At 37.5% G+C, this 21,186-nt stretch overlaps 1 protein-coding gene across 2 annotated transcripts in view; it reads right to left on the bottom strand.

The window, feature by feature from the left end:
- TRPC4 (transient receptor potential cation channel subfamily C member 4) overlaps positions 1-21,186 on the bottom strand; it is a 141,174-nt gene that overhangs the window by 17,449 nt on the left and 102,539 nt on the right. For both annotated transcript variants that reach the window (XM_071552354.1, XM_071552361.1), the window contains exons 5-6: positions 8,580-8,719; positions 383-696 (exon numbers count right to left, since the gene is read on the bottom strand). In XM_071552354.1, coding sequence (XP_071408455.1) covers positions 383-696; positions 8,580-8,719 — 454 coding nt within the window. The remainder of the gene's footprint in view (positions 1-382; positions 697-8,579; positions 8,720-21,186) is intronic.

The raw sequence follows: 21,186 nt of genomic DNA, 5'->3' as shown, positions 1-21,186 counted from the left end.
AGGACACCAGTCTTACTTAATGCCCACAGGTAGACATGGAAGAAATGCAGAGCGACAGCTGCCTGGATAATAACCTCTGATCTGGTGACCTTAATTCCAAATATGTACCTTCGAATCTCATATATCTTCCTGTTATCTTTTCTTATCTTTTATATTTTGAGCTTTCCTGAATTGTACAAACTTCACTGTGGTTTGGGGTGAAATTATTACAGAGTGATGTAGTTTTCTTCTTTTTTTTTTTTTAATTAGGTAGTATCAGATGCGATTATCAAGACATCACTGTAACACCAATAGAAAACAGAGTCTCTTTCCTGTAAACAGTATCTAAGTGATTAAAAAATTTGGGACAGAAAGGGAGGATAGAAATAGATCAGCCACTTACGTTGAAAATGCATTATTCTGCTTTTCACATCGTATTCCTTTGCAGTTGCCAGGTTCATTTGTCTCATAGTAGAAGTACAGCTGGTTCAATCCATTTGCAAAAGCTAGCAGCACAAGGCAGTATATGAAGAGAAACTTCAAAATGTCCAGCAACATTCTTCCTAGAGATATCTGCAGAGGTCCCAGGTGAGAATTTGCAGTGAATAATGAGATCAAGCGCAGGGAGCTAAAGATGTTTGCGATTGCAAACAGGGCCTCAGCCACAAGAGTTGGATGCCACATGTCCCAGCTCTCCCGTGGAACTAACCCACTATACTGAAAAGAAGCAGAAGGGAAGAAATTACTCTTCAAATTTTATGCATAGATAAATATGCCAGTTACTTTATAGATGAGCAGTTAATTTGCAGATATCACAATAAATTTTTACAGTAGCAAAAGCAATTCTAAAAATTCTGACAAAGCAAAAGGAACAATTTTGAACATCTTAATTTTTAGAATTATAGAAACTTCCAGCTGTAAAATCAGATAAATTATTTATTTTAAGAACAGTGCAGGGCTGACAATTATAGACAGAAACTTACATGAAATTTTGCAAGTAGGAAGAAAATATTCAATCAAGGAATAAATATATCACTTAATCACTAATACTGGACCAATGATGAAAAAGCTGCTTATTAATGAACCATGGCAAACTGCTTGTGTGCCTCATTATCAAAGAGTCTGATCCCTGGAACTGTGACTCTTTCCCGGTCCAGCTTTATGAAAAATTTCTTGAAGATGAAAGATATTACTTTGAACTGAGGCTTAAGTACTGTGGCAGATTCATTATTTTTTATTTAGTTTCATTAATCTGTTTTATGGAATATATCAGAGGACAGAATCTATGCTATGAAACACTCTAAAAAGAATAAATAATATGATATGAAGCTCCTTTCAAAGAGGGAATATGGTGTAGTCTGTATTTACCTACTCTAGGCCACACAGATGCATCCTTCAGAGCTGCTAAACATGCCCTCAGCAACAAGGAAAGGGACTCTTCTGTGTCACTGGAGCCAGATGAGACAACACAGACAAGCACCACAGCATTTCAACACCACACTCACTCTCCAAAGACGTGACTACTTTTAGGGTGTTTCAGGACCACCCAAGGGACTGGAAAATACATAAATCTATGGGACCTGAAGAGATGCATCCCAGAATCCCCAAAAAACTGGCTGACATAGTCTCCAAGTCACACTCCATCCTATCTGAAAAGTCATAGCAGTTAGGTGAAGTCCCTGGTGACTGGAAAGAGGGAAATATTGCACCCATTTTTGAAAAGGAGAGAAGACCCTGGGAAGAAGCAACCTGCCAGCCTCACCTCTGTGCTTTGGAAGGTCATTGAACAGATCCTTCCAGGAGCACATGGAAGATAGAGAGGTCACTCAAGACAACCATCACAGTTTCACCAAGGGCAAGTCCTGCCTAAACAATCTAGTGGACAGAGGAAGGGCTACATATGTCATCTACCTTTTGTCCTTTTTGTCCCCTGCAACAGCCTTCTTTCTAGACTGGAGAGAGACAGATTCGACATGTGGACCTTTTGGTGGATAAAGAATTGGATGGATTGTTGCTTCCATGGAGAGATGGTCAATGTCCAAATGGAGATCAGTGACAAGTAGTGTCCCTCAGGGATCTGTGTTGGGACCAGAACAGCTTAATATCTTCATCAATGACATGGACAGAGGTATTGAGGGCACTGTGAACAAGTCTGCAGATGATAACCAGCTGAGTGGTGCAGTTGACATGCCAGAAGGACAGCATTCCATCCAGAGGGACATGGACAAGCACAAGAAGTGGGTCCACAGAAACCACATGAGGTTTAACAAGACTAAGTGTAAAGTCCTGTACCTGGGTTGGGGCAGCTCCCAGTACCAATACAGGCTGGAGAATGAAGGGATTGTGAGGAGATGAGTTGGAGTACTGGTGGATGTGAAGCTGGACATGAGCCAGCACTGTGTGCTCACAGCCCAGAAAGCCAACCATGTCCAAGAAGTGTGGCCAACAGGTCAAGGGAGGTGGTTCTGTCCCTCCACTCCACTGTGGTGAGACTTCATCTGCATTCAGCTCTGGCATCATCAGTACAGGAAAGACATGGGCCTGTTGGAGCAGGTCCAAAGGAGTATGACAAAAATGGTCAGAAATTTGGAGCACCTCTCTTCTGAGGAAAGGCTGAGAAAGTTGGGGTTGTTCAGACCAGAGAAAAGCTGGCTTTGGGGACATCTTATTGCAGCCTTCCAGTACCTCAAGGAGGCTAACAGAAAAGATGGAAACCGACTTTTTAATTGGGCCTGTAGGACATGGGCTAATGGCTTTAAACTGAAGAAGGATAGATTCAGAGTAGATACAGGAAGAATTTTTTTATGATGAGCTTGGTGAAACACTGGCACAGGTTGTCCAGAGAGGTGGTAGATGCCTCATCCCTGGACACATTCAAGGTCAGGCTGGATGGGGCTCTGAGCAGACTGATCTCATTGAAAACATCCCTGCTTATTACAGAGGCACTGGACTATATGACCTTTAAAGGTCCCTTCCAATCCATACCATTCTGCAGTTCTATGATTCGAATTGTGAGTTGGAACTGGACATTGTTTTGGACACTGATAGTTTTGCATGGGACTACACCACACTAGGGTTTCTCTAACTGACTGACAGTGCATATAAGACCGTCCCAGTGCTTCATAGCAGTCACTGGTACATTTTCATTTACTCTTATACAGGCAGCCATAGCAGCTGTCAAGTCTGTGGATTTGTGGATGAGAACTGCAAAACAGGAGAATGGTCCATTAAAGAGTTAAGAGTTACTCAGCCTTATATTTCGTTCACTAGTGATATTTGTTCCCTGCAGCACAGAGAATTAAATATAAACCTGCTGGAGTCATAGATCAGTACACTCTTCATTAGACTGTGCTCTCCCTGATGATCATGCTGTAAAATCAAGTCTAGGTGCATTTGGCATTATAGCTTCAAGAGACATACTCTTTTGCCTCATCCAGTATTGCCCAGTCTAGTTTTGGTTGATTCAAGATCAGTGATGAAAAACAGGCAGTAGAAAACAAAATTTAGTTACCAGAGACAACAGCTAAGAGATAAAACAAGAAGAAAAAGCAGAAGAAAAATTTTGCAGTGTCTATTGAGAAGAGAGAGCTGAAAACTCCTCAGCATGATTCCTATAATGTCTTTCTTTAAATAATAATATTACAGCACATTACTGAAAATTCTCATGGCACTTTAGAACCCTCATAGCTGCAGATTTGCACCTATTAAATAACTAGGAAATACTGTCAGTACAACCAAAGGTTAGGTGCTGGTTAATGTAGTAGATGCTCAAAAGTACACAAGGTGTGCTGGGGTAATAAAGTATAATATAAAACACATTTGAAACTCAGAAGAGTTTTTGGTAGAGAATCAAAAGCATCAAACTGCAGACATATTTTAGGAGAGGGTAAGTAGTGGCAGATTCCAAGGAAGTTACAGAAGAGGGGAGGAATACTAAGGAATGCTTCTAAGTAAAATATGGAACTACAGGGCACAAAGTAAGTGTAGCATATGATATAGCAAGAGAGCAGGGATCAAGTTTAATGAGTCAGGTGTGGACAGCCATATCTGTGCTCTCTGTCACCTAGTTTTACAGTCAGCAAATTAAAATGAGAATTTCTAGAGTAGAAGGAAAGCAGATATCCCAAACAGATCAGATGAGTTGCTCTTTTAACTTTCTCATTTTCTCCTTGTTGACTGTTGGGGAAGAGAAGAGAAGGTCTTAGAGGTGTAGTCTGGCTGGATGTATCCAATGCCACATTTTCTAGAAGAAATTATGTTGAGGAGAAAGGTGAGAATTAAAGGACTTTGTCTGTGATGTTCTGGATCAAGACACAAAACTCATTTGTTGAAAAAACATTCAGAAAATATTAAATAACCTTTTATTTGTAAAAAGGAAATCAAAGGCACAGCTGTGTTGTTTCAGCTTAACTGACTCTGCCTTTTTTGGGCCCAACTCCTTCCTGCATGTGTGGATACAATTCAAAAGGTGTCATGGTTGTAAACAGAGAGTGATGGCTCTGTTTTGAAGAAACATTATGTAAGAGACTGGAAATACTTGGTGGAAAAGAAGTGAGAAAGGTGAAGGCCTGAGAAATAGGTTTTGAAATTATCTGTAAAATATATTAATGATAAGAAGACAGCAAATAACATAAAGAAAATAATGAGTATAAGAGGGCTCTAACAACAAAACCCTGTTGATTCCACTAACTACAGCAGAGGATACTGAAATCTAGAAATATCAACAAAACCCCTAGATTACAAAGACACTTCCATGTGAAAAGGAAAATAAAGAAGAGGAACAAAAAGTCTAGGTATACTAAAACCGGAAACAGTGAAAATACGAAGGAAAAAAAAGAAGAAACATTGAATTATTTGTTCTTCCACTCATACTTGTTAATGCTCTTCTGTTCTACATAGAATAAATAAGTGGTTATTGTTCTAGGGAATGGAAAATGGTAAGAGCAAATATAGAAACACTGAGCTTGCTGTAAATCATGATGTTGACACTCTGCAGTCCTCTATTATTTTGTGACCCTGATGAATTTCCGTCCTCACTTGAAATGCAAACACAACCTTTTGACTTGTAACAAAGCCAGCTATCACTTAATGTGATTAAATAATACCTATTATTGGCTCATTGGTTGAAGGAAATTTACATAGCACATCAATGGAAAATTAGGAAGAGCAAAACCAAATTGAACAGCATATAAACAGTAGAGTTACAAGGCAAATATATGATGCTTTTGCGATGTCACCCAGGAAATACAAGATAGTAATTCTTGATCCTTACTCAAAGGAATTCAAATGCAAATCTAATATCAGAACCATTTGTGAGAAAAAAGCTGTGGTCACTGCTTTCCCATTAAAAGAAAAGATGTGATCTATAGGTCTTATGAAAGCACCAAAAGAGATCAAATAGACATGTAGATCAGGCTACCTAAATGTTTAATGGGCCGTTGGATCGTGGTCAAAGGTTACACCCTTGTGTCTGATCACTAAAAGAAAACTTAAATAATATTGATTTCAGGAGAAGTACTTTAAATACTTTCCTGAAAGATCATATGTAAATGTGAACTCTTCCTATTTTAAAATGTATGACCTAATCTTCACATTCATTATGCTGAACTTCAAGCAGCAGTAGGAAGAGGGAAAGGGGATGGCCTAGAAGAGAGCTTTAAAATGGTAATTACACTGAGGAATCAAGTCCGTAATTTCTCAGGAACAGAGGGGCGTTAATGCTCCTATGTAAATGGACATTTGGTCAGTGCATCTGATAAAGTATCAGTCAAAACCATTTTAAAATGCAAGCATGGTAGAAGATGTTAGCTGCAGCAAAACTGGTGGCAGAAGAGATATACAATCTTATTTACTACTGAACAAAATAGACTTGACACAGTAATCAAGCCAGTAAATATTGAGACAAATAATGTACTTTTAATTACTTTTTGGAAAGTCTTGCCCTGAATAGGAACCTGTTTCTCCACTAGTTCTTCATGTCAGTGGCTTAGAAACATTATTAGTAACATGAACTTGCATGCAATTTCTAGCAGAACTGGAAACAAACAGCAATAGATCCAATGCTCAGGTTTAAAAAAATATTTAAGATAAAGCAAGCAGGTTCTGCATGAAAGTTGGCATTGCATCTAACTTTACACATCAGAACAAAATAAATTATCTTCCAAACTATAAAAAGAGCCATTATTTTCCTAACACACATGATTTCTATCTACAACCCTTCATCAAAACAAATCTGTTGCTTAAAATTTGTCATCTTGTACCTTCAAAAAATATGTGACAATGCACTATTTATTATGACATTTTTATAAAGGAGAGAGTATTAGTATTTTCAGTGGACATACTGGCTAATTTAGAAAGACCTCACATGTTGTTATACAGAGACAAAAAGCATAGCCCTTTGAAAATTATGAGATGTACTCATTTTATTTGAATACTGGCAATGAAACCACTAACTTTTGAGTTATCTTAGCAGTTCTCTCATCCTGCTTTGTTGTATTTTACATCATCCCATCAGCTGCTGTAAATATCCATCCACTTAACTACTGCATCAACCAGAGAGCCTTAAATGGGCAATAAACACTAAATTTCACTCTGGGAATATTTATCATATAGGAGACTAGCATGATGAGGGCACTCATAATTTTATCAAAGAGAGTTGATGAAGTGTTTTCTTGTGTGGCTTGAGCTGATTCATAGAAGATAGAATACATCTAAGAACTCAACTTATAGATTTGATTCAATAACTACAGAAAAGCTGTAACTTACAAAAATCTATCTTGCAAGGCTTACGAAAAGAAAATTAAAGCTGTACATCAAAACATACTGGTTACATTTGGCATCCTCTCAATCTCATCTGGCATAGTGCTAAGGATCCTGCAGGTATTTGAAGGAAATGTGCCTCGGTATTAAATCACGCTTGTACTAACTACTCTGTTCATTACATCATTGTGTGTTTCAGTTGACTACCACAAGTGAGGCTTTTTTAAGGAAAAGAAAGGTTTTTAGGTACAACACTGAATATGCAGTACAAAAAAAAACAGCTGCAGAACCAAAGATAGTGCTTTATACACTGTGTTATGATTGACACATAAGCACTTAATTGGAGAGTAATGGATGCACAGATACCGTCACCTTGGAATCTGATTACTGTAAGCACAAGCTGTCTGGAAGATGAAAGGATTATAATGTCTTCTAATTAATATTATTCTAAGATGAATAATTGGCCAACTTCAATGCATTGGAAACATTCATTTTTAATGAACTATTTGCTTTGTTACATGGGACAGTGAAATGACTATTTATTTTCCAGTCACTTTATGAGGCATCCTTGTGTGTAAAAAGGCATTTCATTAGCTTTAAATGACAACTTTCCACACTTTGGAATAGCTCCCAGTTTCTCTGAGTGAGAAGACTTCTAAAGGTCTGCAGTCAGAGACCCAGCATGCCAGAAACTAGTCAAAGGAGAAGGCTGGTGTGTCAACATATCCCAGGTCTTTGCTCATCCTTGCTCCTGATTGGCTGATATATGGACCTTTGTGAACAGACACAAGACGACATAAATTAGAAGTTCCTAAGTTCCTCTACACTTATGGTAGGGCTGCAGCAAGAACAGCTGCTGCTTGAAGAGAGAAAGCTGTAGCTGGCAACTTGATGGATCCCTCCTTGTCCCAGTCAAAAGTATCTTGGCAGAGGAGAGACTCTCCCTCCATGCATACAGGGAAGTTGGTGGCAGGGATCTTGAAAAAGCTGAAATAGGATGCTGATCCAGTGGCCAGTAAAAATGGGCTTATCCTTACTTGGATGCGGTAAGAACTCTATGACAGATGCTAAGAAATGCTTTAATTTCCTTTCAGATGTGGTTTTGTTGTGCTTGAGACCATTTTATGATTAAAATATTTCATTTGATGAGGAATTTCTATCATATTATGCATTTATCTTCAATACAATACAAAATGTTCATACAACATGTTCTATGGATTTGAAAAGGACTGCTCTGTACCTGGAAGATACTTCAAACAGTTGAAATATAAAACTATTCTAACTAAACAAGTCCATGAAAAGGATGAAAAAATGAACATATCCAGTATCAAGTGACCATTTTATCGCCTTCAGCTTAACTTTTTCATGTTGCATTTATGGTAAATGTTCAAAGAAATTAAAATCTTGCTCTTTATCTCCCCTCCATTTGGAGTAAATGTATTGCTCGTACTCCTGTCTGAAAGTTTTGCATGGCGTGTAAATTTGTCTTAGGGGCAATAATTTCTTACTGAACAATAGTCAAATATTAACACAAAATGTAAGTATGCAAATATTATGAAATATTATTAGTTGGTTTCCTTTTTCAAGAAAATAACAATATGTTAGTTCAGGAAAAAATAGCAAAAGATTGCATGGGCCAGGAAGAAAAAAGCATAAACCACAATGTTTTCTTTGCTTTTTATGCTCTTCTAACTTCTTGTCATTCCTGCAGAGGATTCATTGAGCACATCATACATTTCTTGCATCACTAAAGCTGGGCAACTCCAAACACAGAAGAAAGATTGAAGAAGCCTGATTTCATTTATCTTAAAATTTTTGCTGGTTTTTTTTTTAAAGTTTACCTTTGAAAATGCAACAATTTTCAAAGAGATTGTTGCCAAGTACAATGAGTTCATTACAAAATCCATGAGGTTCCACCAGTCATGAATGTAGTCCTGTAGTCCACCATCCCACATCTGTTTGATTTCACCCCAGATAAAACCTGTAAATACAACACAATCCATTAAGCATGAATATTAACTAAAAAAGGCTGTGACTACTCTAGACACTTATCTACAGATCTTAACACTACAAATTGATTCTCCCTACATCAAGTATAAAGGGTAGGTGGATAAGTGCTCTAAATTACACATCTAGCTAGCTGAAATGTTATCTTCCCCTTAATGTTTCTGAAATTAAATTGTCAGGCAAAACAAAAACCAAACCAAACCAAAAAAAAAAGGAAAAACCCCAACCAATGAACCAAAACCCCCATAAAAATAAAAAAACCCCAACACACCAAACCCCCCCAATCAATGAAAAAAACCTAAAAAACACCCATCTGCTTGTACAAGGGCAATTTCTGTGGCTTTCTTTGATCTCTTTTGTAACAGTATCCTAAAAAGTAAAAAAAAAGGGCTTACAACCAGTCAACAGTTCCAACTCAGTCCTTGGCAACCAAGTCAATATAAATCAAACTGGAAAATTTATGACCGCAGGAGTCAATCCAATGCAATAATTTATTTTGATTGAAACCCACACAATAAGGAAGAGAATTTCTATTGTTATTGTTAATTCTGAACTAAAGTCTTGCTTTTCTGTATGAAAGAATAGAGTCTCCAGCAGAATGCTTTTTGTTTGTCCCCCTTCCTTTGGGACATAAAGGAACTGTTTTCAGGTGTTCAGAGCACACACATTGTGCCAGACACAATGAAACAGAAATATTCAATCCCAATGGGAAATCATGCCAGTTGTTTGACACGGTCTTGGTTTAACAGCTTCAGAGATAACAGTGTGGAGACTGTTTAATACTATAAACATTAAAACCTCTTTGAAGAAGATACTCCACATTATTGTATAATATGGTGTTGAAGTTTAACCCCAGCCAACAACCAAGCCGCACGTAGCTGCTCTTTCACTCCCCTACCAGAAGGACTGGGGAGAGAATCAGATGGGTAAAAGGTAGAAAACTCATGGGCTGAGATACAGACAGTTTAACAGGGAAAGCAAGGGTCATGCACACAAGTGAAGAAAACCCAAAGAATTCATTCATTCCTTCCCATGGGTTGGCAGGTATTCAGCCACCTCCAGGAGAGCAGGGGCCCATCATGTATAATGATTACTTGGGAAGGCAAATGCCATCATTCAAAACACTCGCTTCCTTCTTCTTCCCCAGCTTTTTATATATACTGAGCATGATGTCATGTGGTATGTAATATCCCTTTGGATAGCTGGAGTCACCTGTCCTGGCTATGTCTCCTCCCAACCTCCCATGCACCCTCCAACTTCCTTGCCAGCAGGGAAGTATGAAAAGCAGAAAAGGCCTTCTGCAAGCACTGCTCAGCAATAACAAAGATATCTTGACATTATCAACCCTGTGCTCAGTACAAATCCAAAACACAGCCCCATACTAGCCACTGTGAAGGAAATTATTCCAGGTGAAACCAGTACATATGGTAATAAAACAACACAGAACATTTAGATGCATATTTCATATTATAATCTACAGAACTTTTAAAATTAAAAAACCATTAAAACTTTTAATTTTTTCACAGTTAATTATTTCTTATAGGAATTTCTTTATCTTGTGATCATTAGAGGGGCAAAATTCAACACAAACAAGGCCAGTCTCTCACATCCAGATGTTGAAATACAGTTAATTCATCATGGCTTTTTTTCACCTGCTTATGTTCTTCTGGAAAATGTTGAACAGATTTCATGCAGGGGCTTATGGAGTTCTGTATCTCCTTTGTCTGAGCTTAATTCTCCTTGAACCTAAACATTTTGTCTCAATGGTCTTCTAGTTGACTGGATGGAAAACTTGTGAATTTTTTGCAAATGTGATCCCTAACAAGTGTCTTCTGGTCTATTCTTGTTTGTGCTAGGTAGGTTTTTGAGTAACTACAATTTAATTTTGAAGTGTTTTGGCTTGATCTGTCTTCTGAGTATTTTCAAAAGGAAAACTTCCCTTCCTCAATAACTTCTCCCTTCAAACCTCAGACACGTAGGCCCATCTTGTTTGTGTGTGTCATCACAGAAACCACAAAGCCTCAGAAGTATCTGAATCATCTGATTGATCCAGCAACTTTTATCTTTATCGGATCCATTTTTAGCCCTGCCACCACCACCATTTCAGCATTCTGCAAATTGGGGCAACACATTCTGAAAAAGGACCAGGCTGTGAACATGTACACAGAAAGGTGAGATATGCTCATTTTACTGTCTACAACGGCTTATACAGGTTGACTGCAATGCTATCTCTAATTTAGAAGATAAAACTAATACACAAAATATAGCACTGTTAAGAAGCTAACACTTATTTTGAAGCTGCAATCGAGATGAGTAACAGTGAGAAAGTAGATGAACATGATTGTATGGCAGGAGTCAATATCCACTAACACCATATACTGCTACATTGCTGCTTTTAGCTACCCATGTGCCATCACTAAGGGAACATACCTTCACAGGGCTACTAGGCAGGCTTCTATGTGCCTGCCTGTTTCAGTTGTGAAATGACTTAACCACATCCCCTTCAAAGACCTGGTCACTCCTGACAAACTGTATGAACACAGTGACAGCAGCTCTGACTCCCTCCTCTCCACAGTCCCCTCCAATCTTCACCATACAGTGCATGAACTTGCTTGCTCTTTCACTACCATTCAGACATAACATGTTAAGCATCATTAGGTCATAAAAGCAGTTGTTTTGTGGGCTGCAATATACCCTTCACATTTCAAACACTGCTCTGAATCAACCCTGCTCTACCCGCAGAATAGCACATAAAAATCACTGCTGTGCTGCAGGAGGAGACCTGGCTTGAGACAAGGCTTGGAGCAGACCTGGAACTGAAGGCTGTGCAATACAGATATGGCCTCTAAGTCTCTGTGTTAGAGAAAAGTGCCTTGCTCCTTTTCATTTAATAAATATGGATGTAGTCACAGGATCTGGACACTGACTGTGTCACAGAAAGCAGAAAGCTGACATGATAGAAAATCCCTAAATAAACAGGCTTTGCAGAAATCAATGTAGACATAGAATTAAATAAATGTTTTGTAACTCATCAGAGTTAGGAATTTTCTTTAAAATATGCTTTAAAAACAGAGCATAAATAGGTTGGGATGAATAATAAGATGAATGCTTAAACAAGAGGCTCTAGGTTCATTAGTCTTCTGCCAAGATATTGCATGGTTCACAACCAGTCAAAGATGAACTGACAGAGACTGCAACAGGGTTGTTCTCTGTAAGACTGTTGCTCAGCATCATATGCTTTGGCAGCATTGCCTAAAATATAATAGGATTAAGTACAGATTGAAAAAGAAATGCTGACTAATGCTGCTGCATTTGATCTGTTCTGTGAGTGAAAAGCCAGACTGTTTTGCCGTGCACTTCCTGGTCTTCAGAAAATGAAATGTAATTGTAAAGTTGACATCAACAGACAAATACTGACATTATAGAATAATGGAAGAGAGTACATGGTTGTTGTAAATTTGATAATTTTGAATTAGAAACACAACTAATTCAAGGTACTAGCAATTTTGAAGTAATTTGACGCTGAAAGTTCTGAATATACTTTGATATCATAAAGGTGGTGGTTCTAATTTTTTCTTGATTCAAGACAACTTCTTTGTTCATATTCAAGCAGGACTTGTTCTTTTCAAACAAATAGTAATGGAAAACTGAAAATCCCACATTTTTGTTGGCTGTAATGGAGATGTGACAGTTTAGTCTTCTTGCCAGCCAAAGCATCTAAGTGCAAACTCGACATATAAATACACTTACTGAGATCTTATGTGGCTCCAGAGAACTTGAAGCTATGCTAATGGATGGATGCTACATTTTTGACACACAGAGTCCATGTACACACAGGAGAGCTCCCCAGACATGTGCAGATTGAAGGCAAATCTTGGTAATAATTCCTAAGATTGATTTCTCAAATTCACAACTCCAGGGCAATCTCACCAGGAAAGCTGTGATCAGTCTTTGCAGCTACCAGGTCTCTATGGCTAGGTATCCTTAGGAGTGCTCAATTGGAGCAATGAATGCTGAGAGAAATGGGATCTCTGGAGTGCTGTAAATCCTCTCAGGTGTGCTCTGAAATCTCAGAGCCTTTATGCAAAGCTGAAAACTTCTTCAAGGCACAGTGAGCTTACATGATAAAGCTATTCTCAGCAATGAACCTCAGGGATTTCCAGTTGTGCTATTTAGGTTTGATTTATGGTTACATAGCCAGAGGTCTTGAAATTTTGCTGTAGATCATGACTATATTTTTTTGCAAGAATGAAGGGTCTGGGAGAAGGAATCAGTCAGTTCTTATCTTCACATGGTCTGACACAATATACCAATTTTGTTCTTTATATTCTTTGGGAGAATCAGGAAAAGACTAGGAAAATCCATGTCTTTAAAAAAAAATAAATTTAGATATCAGAGAAGCATTATCTCTTTGACCTTTTGCACTTCCATGTTCTATTTAGAATATTTATGGATAGCTGGGTACTACCTGACCTTATTATGTAAAGAGACTTGAGGGCAATTCCAAACTATGGCCTGACATGATGGAAGATATGCAGTGACAAGACTGTCTAATAGAGGCACTGTTCCAGGTAGAAAAGATATCTAGAGTCCATGCACTGCCTGCTTATTAGTGTGCCAAAGCAGCAATATTATCACATGCTGTCAGACCTATATATTCAGCAAAAAAAGGTGACGTCTCAACAAAACAGAGGGGACATCACCAGCTTGTGCACAGGTATTGGGGAAAAACTGATAGGAGGAACCAGCCAAATACAAGGGATAGATATAAAAGCAAGACCCTTTTAGACAGTCAGGCTGGGGACAATTCATTGCCCAAAGCTCTCTTTACCTCTCTGGGAGGAGACAAGTATCTCCAAGGCAATAATCCTGTCATCTACAGGTGGGCCAATCTTCCCACTGACTGAAAAGGGAGCCATGGCAATCAGGATGAATTAAAATAGATGTCTGTCTTCCAGGTACCTTTATTTAGCTGAAATAATTCCACTTAGATTTCACTGTTTTAGCTGAATATTCTTTGCTATATTCTGTCTCTTTGCTCCAAGTGTGTATTTCCTATCTCTTCACACCAGCTAGATTTCACACCTGCTTCTTAGACTCTCACCTACCCATTCCATGCTGTTATAATTTATTGCCACTCGCAAGGAAATTATCAACATTATGCAGCTCTTCCACCTCATTAATCAAGGACCTAAATTGAAAAGTTGAGACTGAGACTTTCAAGCACTTGCTGCATTGTTTATAACTAGATATTGGAGCAGTAAAAGAGCAATAATAGCATGAATATTTTGAAACAGATTGAGATGTCAGAAAGAAACTTTATGAAATGTTTCATGTGTTTAATGGGATGAAACAGATATAAATTCAGGGCAGGAATCCCATAGACCAGTTGAGGTCCTGGGAATGACAGACACTATGGAGAGGCATTGTAAAGCACTGTGAATTATTATACATGCAACCATTTGACTAAAGTCTAGTTTTCTTGAAGTAAGAAAAAAAATTAAAATAGATAAAATTGAAGAATCTGTGTGTTGAGTATTATTTTTCAGTAAATATTTCTGAACGTTAATTTAAAAAGTTCTTTCTTCTAAAACAAACCCTACTTATAGCAAAATTAGATTTTATTAAAAGTAACAAAATGGATAGAAAGTAAAATTCTTTTTACTTAAGAACAAAAGGCACCGAAATATGAATGTTCTCAGAAAAATAACATATTTCATTAAAATTATAACACTTTTTTTGCAGATATCATATACTACATATGATTAATGTGTAGATCCATCAATACATATAAACTGATAAAATTAGCTTTTATTTCAACTATTTATCTGCAGACTTTTATTTTGAAGATCTATTTCCAGTCTTGAAATCTTTGGATATTAGACACTGAAATGTCTTTTCAAAAATATGGACCTGCTTTTCTTTTCATAAATTAAGGGTCTGTTTGCAAATCTTGCAACTTTGAGCACGAGCAGTAGCTCAATACTCTTACAAAAGTTCTCTGTTCCTTTGGGTAAAACCATGGATTACACATAGTATCGAGTGCTGGTAGATAACTTTCAGATGGAAAATATTTTAGATCTATCCTGATCTACTGCAACTATTAGACCTGTAATTTTGCTCTTAAGGAACACATCTCAGTCTCATGCAAAAGATACAAACACAGAAATAACTTCCCTATGAAATCCATTAAAAGGTGTTGTAAGACAAAAAACCTTAGATATACTGTGTCTAAATTTTTATTTTGTACTGAAACTTGAGTAACTGCAAAAACAATTTTTCAACTAATGTGGAACAAAAATTTATGCCATCTCCACAACTTTGCTTTTTTTGTTTATAAAAATAATTATGGTTAAAGTCTCACTGTGAATAATAGCATGAAAATTTGTTAAAGAAAGAGATGAAAGGCAGCATCCTGAATTATTTTTGGTTTCAAAAAGATTTGTTGATTCCTAGCTAATTTTGGCCTTACCTTTCCCAGAAAAGGTTGGTTGCTCTGTGCTATTTTTGTTCCCTACCACTAAGAGATGGGAAACAAGGGGTTGCTTAGGGTCAATCTCTGCATGCCAAGATCAACAACAACATTTAAGTATATTTCTTGAAGAACATATTTTTACTGGGCTGTGAAATCATTTAACAAACAAGCTTAACTTTGCTCTACTATGTTATGTAGAGTTTCACAGTTACAAGGAGTGAGACAAGCTGCTAATGATGTAAAGCTCTCTGAAGCAAAGGAAAGTCATTCCGTGGAATTCAGTGAGCATTGATGAGCCTTGAAATAGCTCTTCTGTTTTACACCTGGGCTGATGAACTGATCTCTGCTGAAGGTATATGAAGGCAACCAGAGATGTGGAGAGGCATCCTGGAATAATTCAGAGGCTCCCAATCTCTGGGGGATATTTTGTTAACAGCGTACAAATACTTGAAGAGAATATGCACAAAATAAAACACATTCCTTATGCTTTCCCCTGCGGAAATGGCTGTTTGTGGTGGGAGTAACTGTGCACAGTGTCTGGGTCCTGTGTCAGGTCACACAAAGAGGTGGGAATAACATGTCTAGAGACACAATTTATGTCCCATCTCTCTTCCCAAGACAGTTATATTCACATATTTACAAACACTTTTTGAACTAACGATAGATTTTCACTAGAATACTAAAAAAAATATGACTACTTGTATTTAACTGGAGGCTGTGGCACCATTGAAAGTGCTTCCTGAAGTAAAAGCTTCCTTTTTCCTTTGTTTTGGAAATGGCGAGACCTTTCTAGATCAAATCTTAAAGTACAAAAAGCCACATATCAGCCAACATCACGAACGGCCAAAAAATAAAATAAAGTGATCTACACAGAAAATGTTTATCTTAAATATTTAAAACCTGAGTTAAAGTTCCTATTATGGCAAGATCCATGCCTGGACAAAAAGTGGCTCTTCCGATATTTAAATAAATAATTACATTATTGACTCCAGTTCTGGAATCCTGAGTAAAAGAGACATTAACTAGCTGAAGTGAATTTATTGGAAAGCCATCAAGCTGATTTGGGGGCTGAAACACATGATGTAGAAGAGGCTGAGTGAGCTGATTTTGTTCAGCCTAGAGAACACTAATGGGAGGTATAAAGTCTCATAGCTCACTTGGTTGGAATATGGTGCTAATAATGACAGGGTTGTGGGTTTTATCCCTATATGGGCCATTCACTTCAGGGTTGGACTTGATGATCCTTGTGGGTCCCTTCCATCTCAGAATATTCTATGATTGTTTATATCTGTTGTCATCCACTAATAAAATTGCTGTTTATGAATAATTAGAGCCAGACTTGTCCTGGAGGTGTACACTGAAGGTGCACATTATCAAGAGATAATGGTTTCACATAGTAGCACGGGATATTCCGACTAATACCAGGAAAAAAAGTTTAGCAGTTGCCAGACATAGGCACTGTGAAAGAGAGGCTGTGAAATAATCACCCCTGGGGAAATTTAAGATTTGACTGAACAATGTGACCTGGCTTTGCAGTTAGCTTGTGTTGAGCAGTAGTTCAGACTAAATGGCCTTGTGTGGTCATTATGTGCATTGTCTTTCCTTAACTTGAAGTTGTGCTGCTGCTTTTTCTGAGTATTTTTGTCCTCTGCACTATACTTGTCACTACTGGTTATGTACTGTTTCATCTTGCTGGCCACATTATCTTCTGTATCTGTTCCCTGAAACATGCCAATTTATACTAACTGTTTAATTTTTTACACAATGCTTTTTAGACCAAATTTAGAAGATGATGTAGAGTGTACTTGGCACCTCTGTGATCAATTATTCTGAAGCGTCTTGCTGTGCCATAGGTTTGGATGTACACTCTGCTAAGCACTAACAAGAATGTACACTTCCATAGATCCCACCAGCAGTTTGCTAACCAAAAATGTCTCCAGTTTTCACAGTTCCCAAACATCCACATTCTTTATAGATTCAAATACTCCAATAGCATAAACAATTCTGACAGAAAGGATGGGCAATGCATTGTTCAAGAAATCCTGTAATGCTGCATTCCTACTCTGAGCAGTTTTCTGAACAATTTAAATACAATGAACACTTAAGTATGCCCATAAAAGAACAAAAAACTAACGAAAACAAATTTGCCTAAAAAATGTTCTCTGCTGCAGCCACCCTGAACAACTATAAGGGTGCTTTTTTTACTACAAATACTGAACATTGTTTGTCTGGTTGATGGCTTTCTCCTCTGAATTTTATATCTCTCCCTTTTGAACCAAATGCTCACTGCAAGGACATTTAGTACAGTCACTGCTAGGTTTGAGGCCATGGTTGAGGGCAGAAGAATAAGGTATGACAAGTCTACAGGAAACAATATGATCCTTATGTGAGCTGCAGTTAAGGCACACAGAGGGTGAGGTTGGTTCTTATTTGATTTACCCTTTGCATCATTGCTATCATGCTAAGAGGCTATTCAGCAATGAGATGATGGAAAATATTGTTCTTTCTTGCTTTTTCCCCCAAGACAGTATTTTTGATTTTCCTGTGCTTTTTTTCAGTGGTGATAGATTCTCAAGCATAGCACAGAGGTCTACATTTCTGTAGTGTGAAGCTTCTGGCATGCTTGGGAGATCTCAATCAACAGCTAATAAGAAGAACAAAATTACTTTTCCTTTCAAGCCAAGGCTTGTTTGTTTAAATGCAGAGACAGGAGATTCTGACTCTTATGGAAAGATTTTTCCATAACTACTTCTTAAAGTTATAACAGCCTTGTTATACTGACTTACTGTTCCACAGATAATCACCACATACTGGAGCACCACTTTTGTAATCATCTAATCATGTACAAGACAAAATTAATGCAGAAGTTTCCTTGAGAGACTTTCAAAATGTAAAGTCGATAGTCTCCATGGAAATGTAGGCAGTACAGGCTTTTCCTGTGAGCCTCCTACTCTAGTGACACTTTTAATATGTGCTAATTATGCACAGTCAGCCTTCTACTACATAGTAGTAGGCAAATGCTAACTACTATTTGATTTCTGGAGAGCTCAGATGGACAGTGTTGAAACTCCTTAAATTCTACGAAACATTTGTATGCTGAAATTCATGTTGATGAGATGCCTGAAATAGAGAGCTCCTCTTCCTCTCTTCATTTTAAAAGAGATAACCATTAAAAAGTAAACTACATGCCAAGCTATTTGAATTAAGAGAAAAACAAAGAATTCTATTGTTTGAAATGTTAATAGTTTTGACATGGAGTTGCTGTTCCAGAATAAACTTTGCTTTGGGAAAAGTATTTATTTCATCTTGTTTCTAGTTTCAGAGAAGAACTATAACCCTAGAGCCATGTTATTTTTTATTCAAATGACAAAATCTTTTGTCTACATTCAGAAAATGCAAAAATATCTCTATGTACCTCAGATTTAGTCTCCCTTGTGTAACTGAAGAGTGCTGCATTTACTCTATTTAAGGATACTGCATAACTGTATGTTTTGAAGAGATGAGACAACAGATTGAATTGCAGCCTGGAGACTAACTTTTGGTTATTGATAAGAACTTAAGAAAAATTTTAAATTTATTAAGAGATGACTAGACTATAGTTTGTATTACGTGAATAGGAAATGAGCATGTTTTGGGCCAAGATTCATTCCTTTAAAAACAACAAAACCCTCAAAACCAATCAATTAACCAAACAAAACCAAAAACCCCAACAAACAAAAAAAAAAAAACCAAAACCCAACCTGAACAACAAAAAAAAGACCCAAACAAAAACTCCTAAAATAGACACATCCATCACATGCTGTGAGCTGAAAAGTCCTGTGGAGATGTGTGTCTGTCTCCTTCAGTGCTAGTGGGAATTTAGGTACCTAATGAATTGTCTAAAACTACTATGGGTGAATCTAGGCTAAGGCACTACAGCAAACAAATTCTGAAAGCTGAACACAGAAAATGCAAAACTGAAACAACAGGAAAACACTAGTTAGGCAACACTAGAGGTCAGTGCATAAAATACATTGGTTTAGATGCAAAAGATTTCGGAAAGCACAGTTTCTCTGAACATAACAATCTAGATTAACCACAAGCTATTTAATCACATGGTATCTGACGATTGATCTTTATCCATGCTTGTGAATTTTATGAAAGAGGTTCCCTTGACTTGACCTGTACTGCTTGCCCATGAAGGGCTTTTTCAGCACTGGCAGTACTAGCATAATCTGGTCATATGAGTCTATACTGTAAATTTTGAAGTTGTTTAGAAATGATATTCATCTTGATAGTCATAATTCTCAAGGTTAATGGCTTCTTCAAACAAGTGCTTTGGGATGCTGGGTTACTTAAACCCCTTCCTAAGTAAACAACTCTGTTAAAGGTTGAGGGTAATGGAGGTTCTTCCTTTTCCCACTGTATGTTTACTGGAGACGAGCTGATCACTAAAATGTTAGAATTGTCTTTACCAGAAACTAGCTCTTGCCCTTCTCACATTGTGCCTTTTACTCTGGGCTGTATTAAAAGACAGATTAATGATAAAATTCACTTTGGCATGTCAAGGTCTATGTGTCAGCTATGCATTTGTTCTTACTATCCTTTATCCACAGGATACTGTGAAAGATGATATTGACCACCTGCAATTTTGGAAGACCAAACAGAAAAGCCACTAGTACCTCCTATCCACATGTCACAGAAGAGCCCCTGAGTCCTTCTCATCAATGTAGCATTTATTTCTAAGGAAGTAATGTATCCAGCTCATGATTTTTATACTGATTTTTATGTTCTGATGGTGCAAAACTGGGAAAATTAATTGAAGATTTTTTTTAATATTTATATGCAACTCACCGACTGAAGTTAGTCTGACTTGTCTACAAGAAATGTCAGTCTAGGCAGCCTGCCAGATTGAATAATTCCTTTTCAATAATACTAGAAGACAGGTTTTTTAATGTAGTAGAAATATTTACCCAGCAAAGGATAACACACCTTACAGTGAAGACAGGTGGTGAGGGCTTCTGAGCTACCATGGGGGACATCTCATAAAGCAGTTCACTTGTGGAACACAAGTCCTTCTGACAGATTCCCAACAAGTACACAGGGTTTTCAGTAATGCACACTTGTTCTCCTAAGTGAAAGACAGATGTAGACCTGCCTCCTGCTTCCCACAGTGCTCTACCAAGGTAGAGGAAAAGCCACTGAATCAATGTTGTCTGGAATATTAGGCAACGTCAATTAGAGTATTATAAATTCAATCCTGCATTGTAAATCATATGGGATCAATTATACCAAAAGACTTGTCAGTTTCATTGTTCTAAAGGACCCCTGGTGTTTGGGAAAAAGTGAAGAGAATCTTAACGGGAACCTCTGGGAGAGGTAACAGTATCAAAATCCCAGCAAAATTTCAGAAAAGTTTGTGCATGAACCTGTGTATATGATGACAATTCTAATAAATATATGAAACTTAAATTCTTGCAGTTAAGACTACTAAATCCCTCTTTCTATAATTTCATTTCAGACAAGGCCTGACCTGGTCCAACTGGTGATGATTTCAGAAAAAAGAAACAAGGAAGAGACCACAGCACACAGAGAGAGATTACTATCCAGCAGGGTAGACAGGAAAAGGTAGGGAGGACCTAATCCTTAACTCACAGAAAGACAGGGAGGAAGAATCACACAGGAAGACATTTAAGGATGACGTGGGCTACACAAAGCAGGCTTTCAATAATCTCAGACCAAAATTTTAATTTTAAACTATCAGGACAGAGTCCCAATACTTTCTTCCACTTTAAAAATTCTAGGGAATTGTCTTATTTCTTTCTAATGTAGAATATTTTCTGTTAAGCTGAGTGACAAGTTCTTATCAGTGCTCTTGCACAGAAAAAATATTCTCCATGGATATTTTAATAAAAATACTCACTTGAAAATGCTGTTCATCACTATTTGCAATAGATAGGTCTGTCATATTGGAAAGAAGTGTACTA

The sequence above is a fragment of the Pithys albifrons genome, chromosome 1, assembly GCF_047495875.1.
Source record: "Pithys albifrons albifrons isolate INPA30051 chromosome 1, PitAlb_v1, whole genome shotgun sequence".
Taxonomy (NCBI): domain Eukaryota; kingdom Metazoa; phylum Chordata; class Aves; order Passeriformes; family Thamnophilidae; genus Pithys; species Pithys albifrons.
Note: the sequence above shows the minus strand (reverse complement) of the source record. Positions and strands in the feature narration are given on the sequence as shown.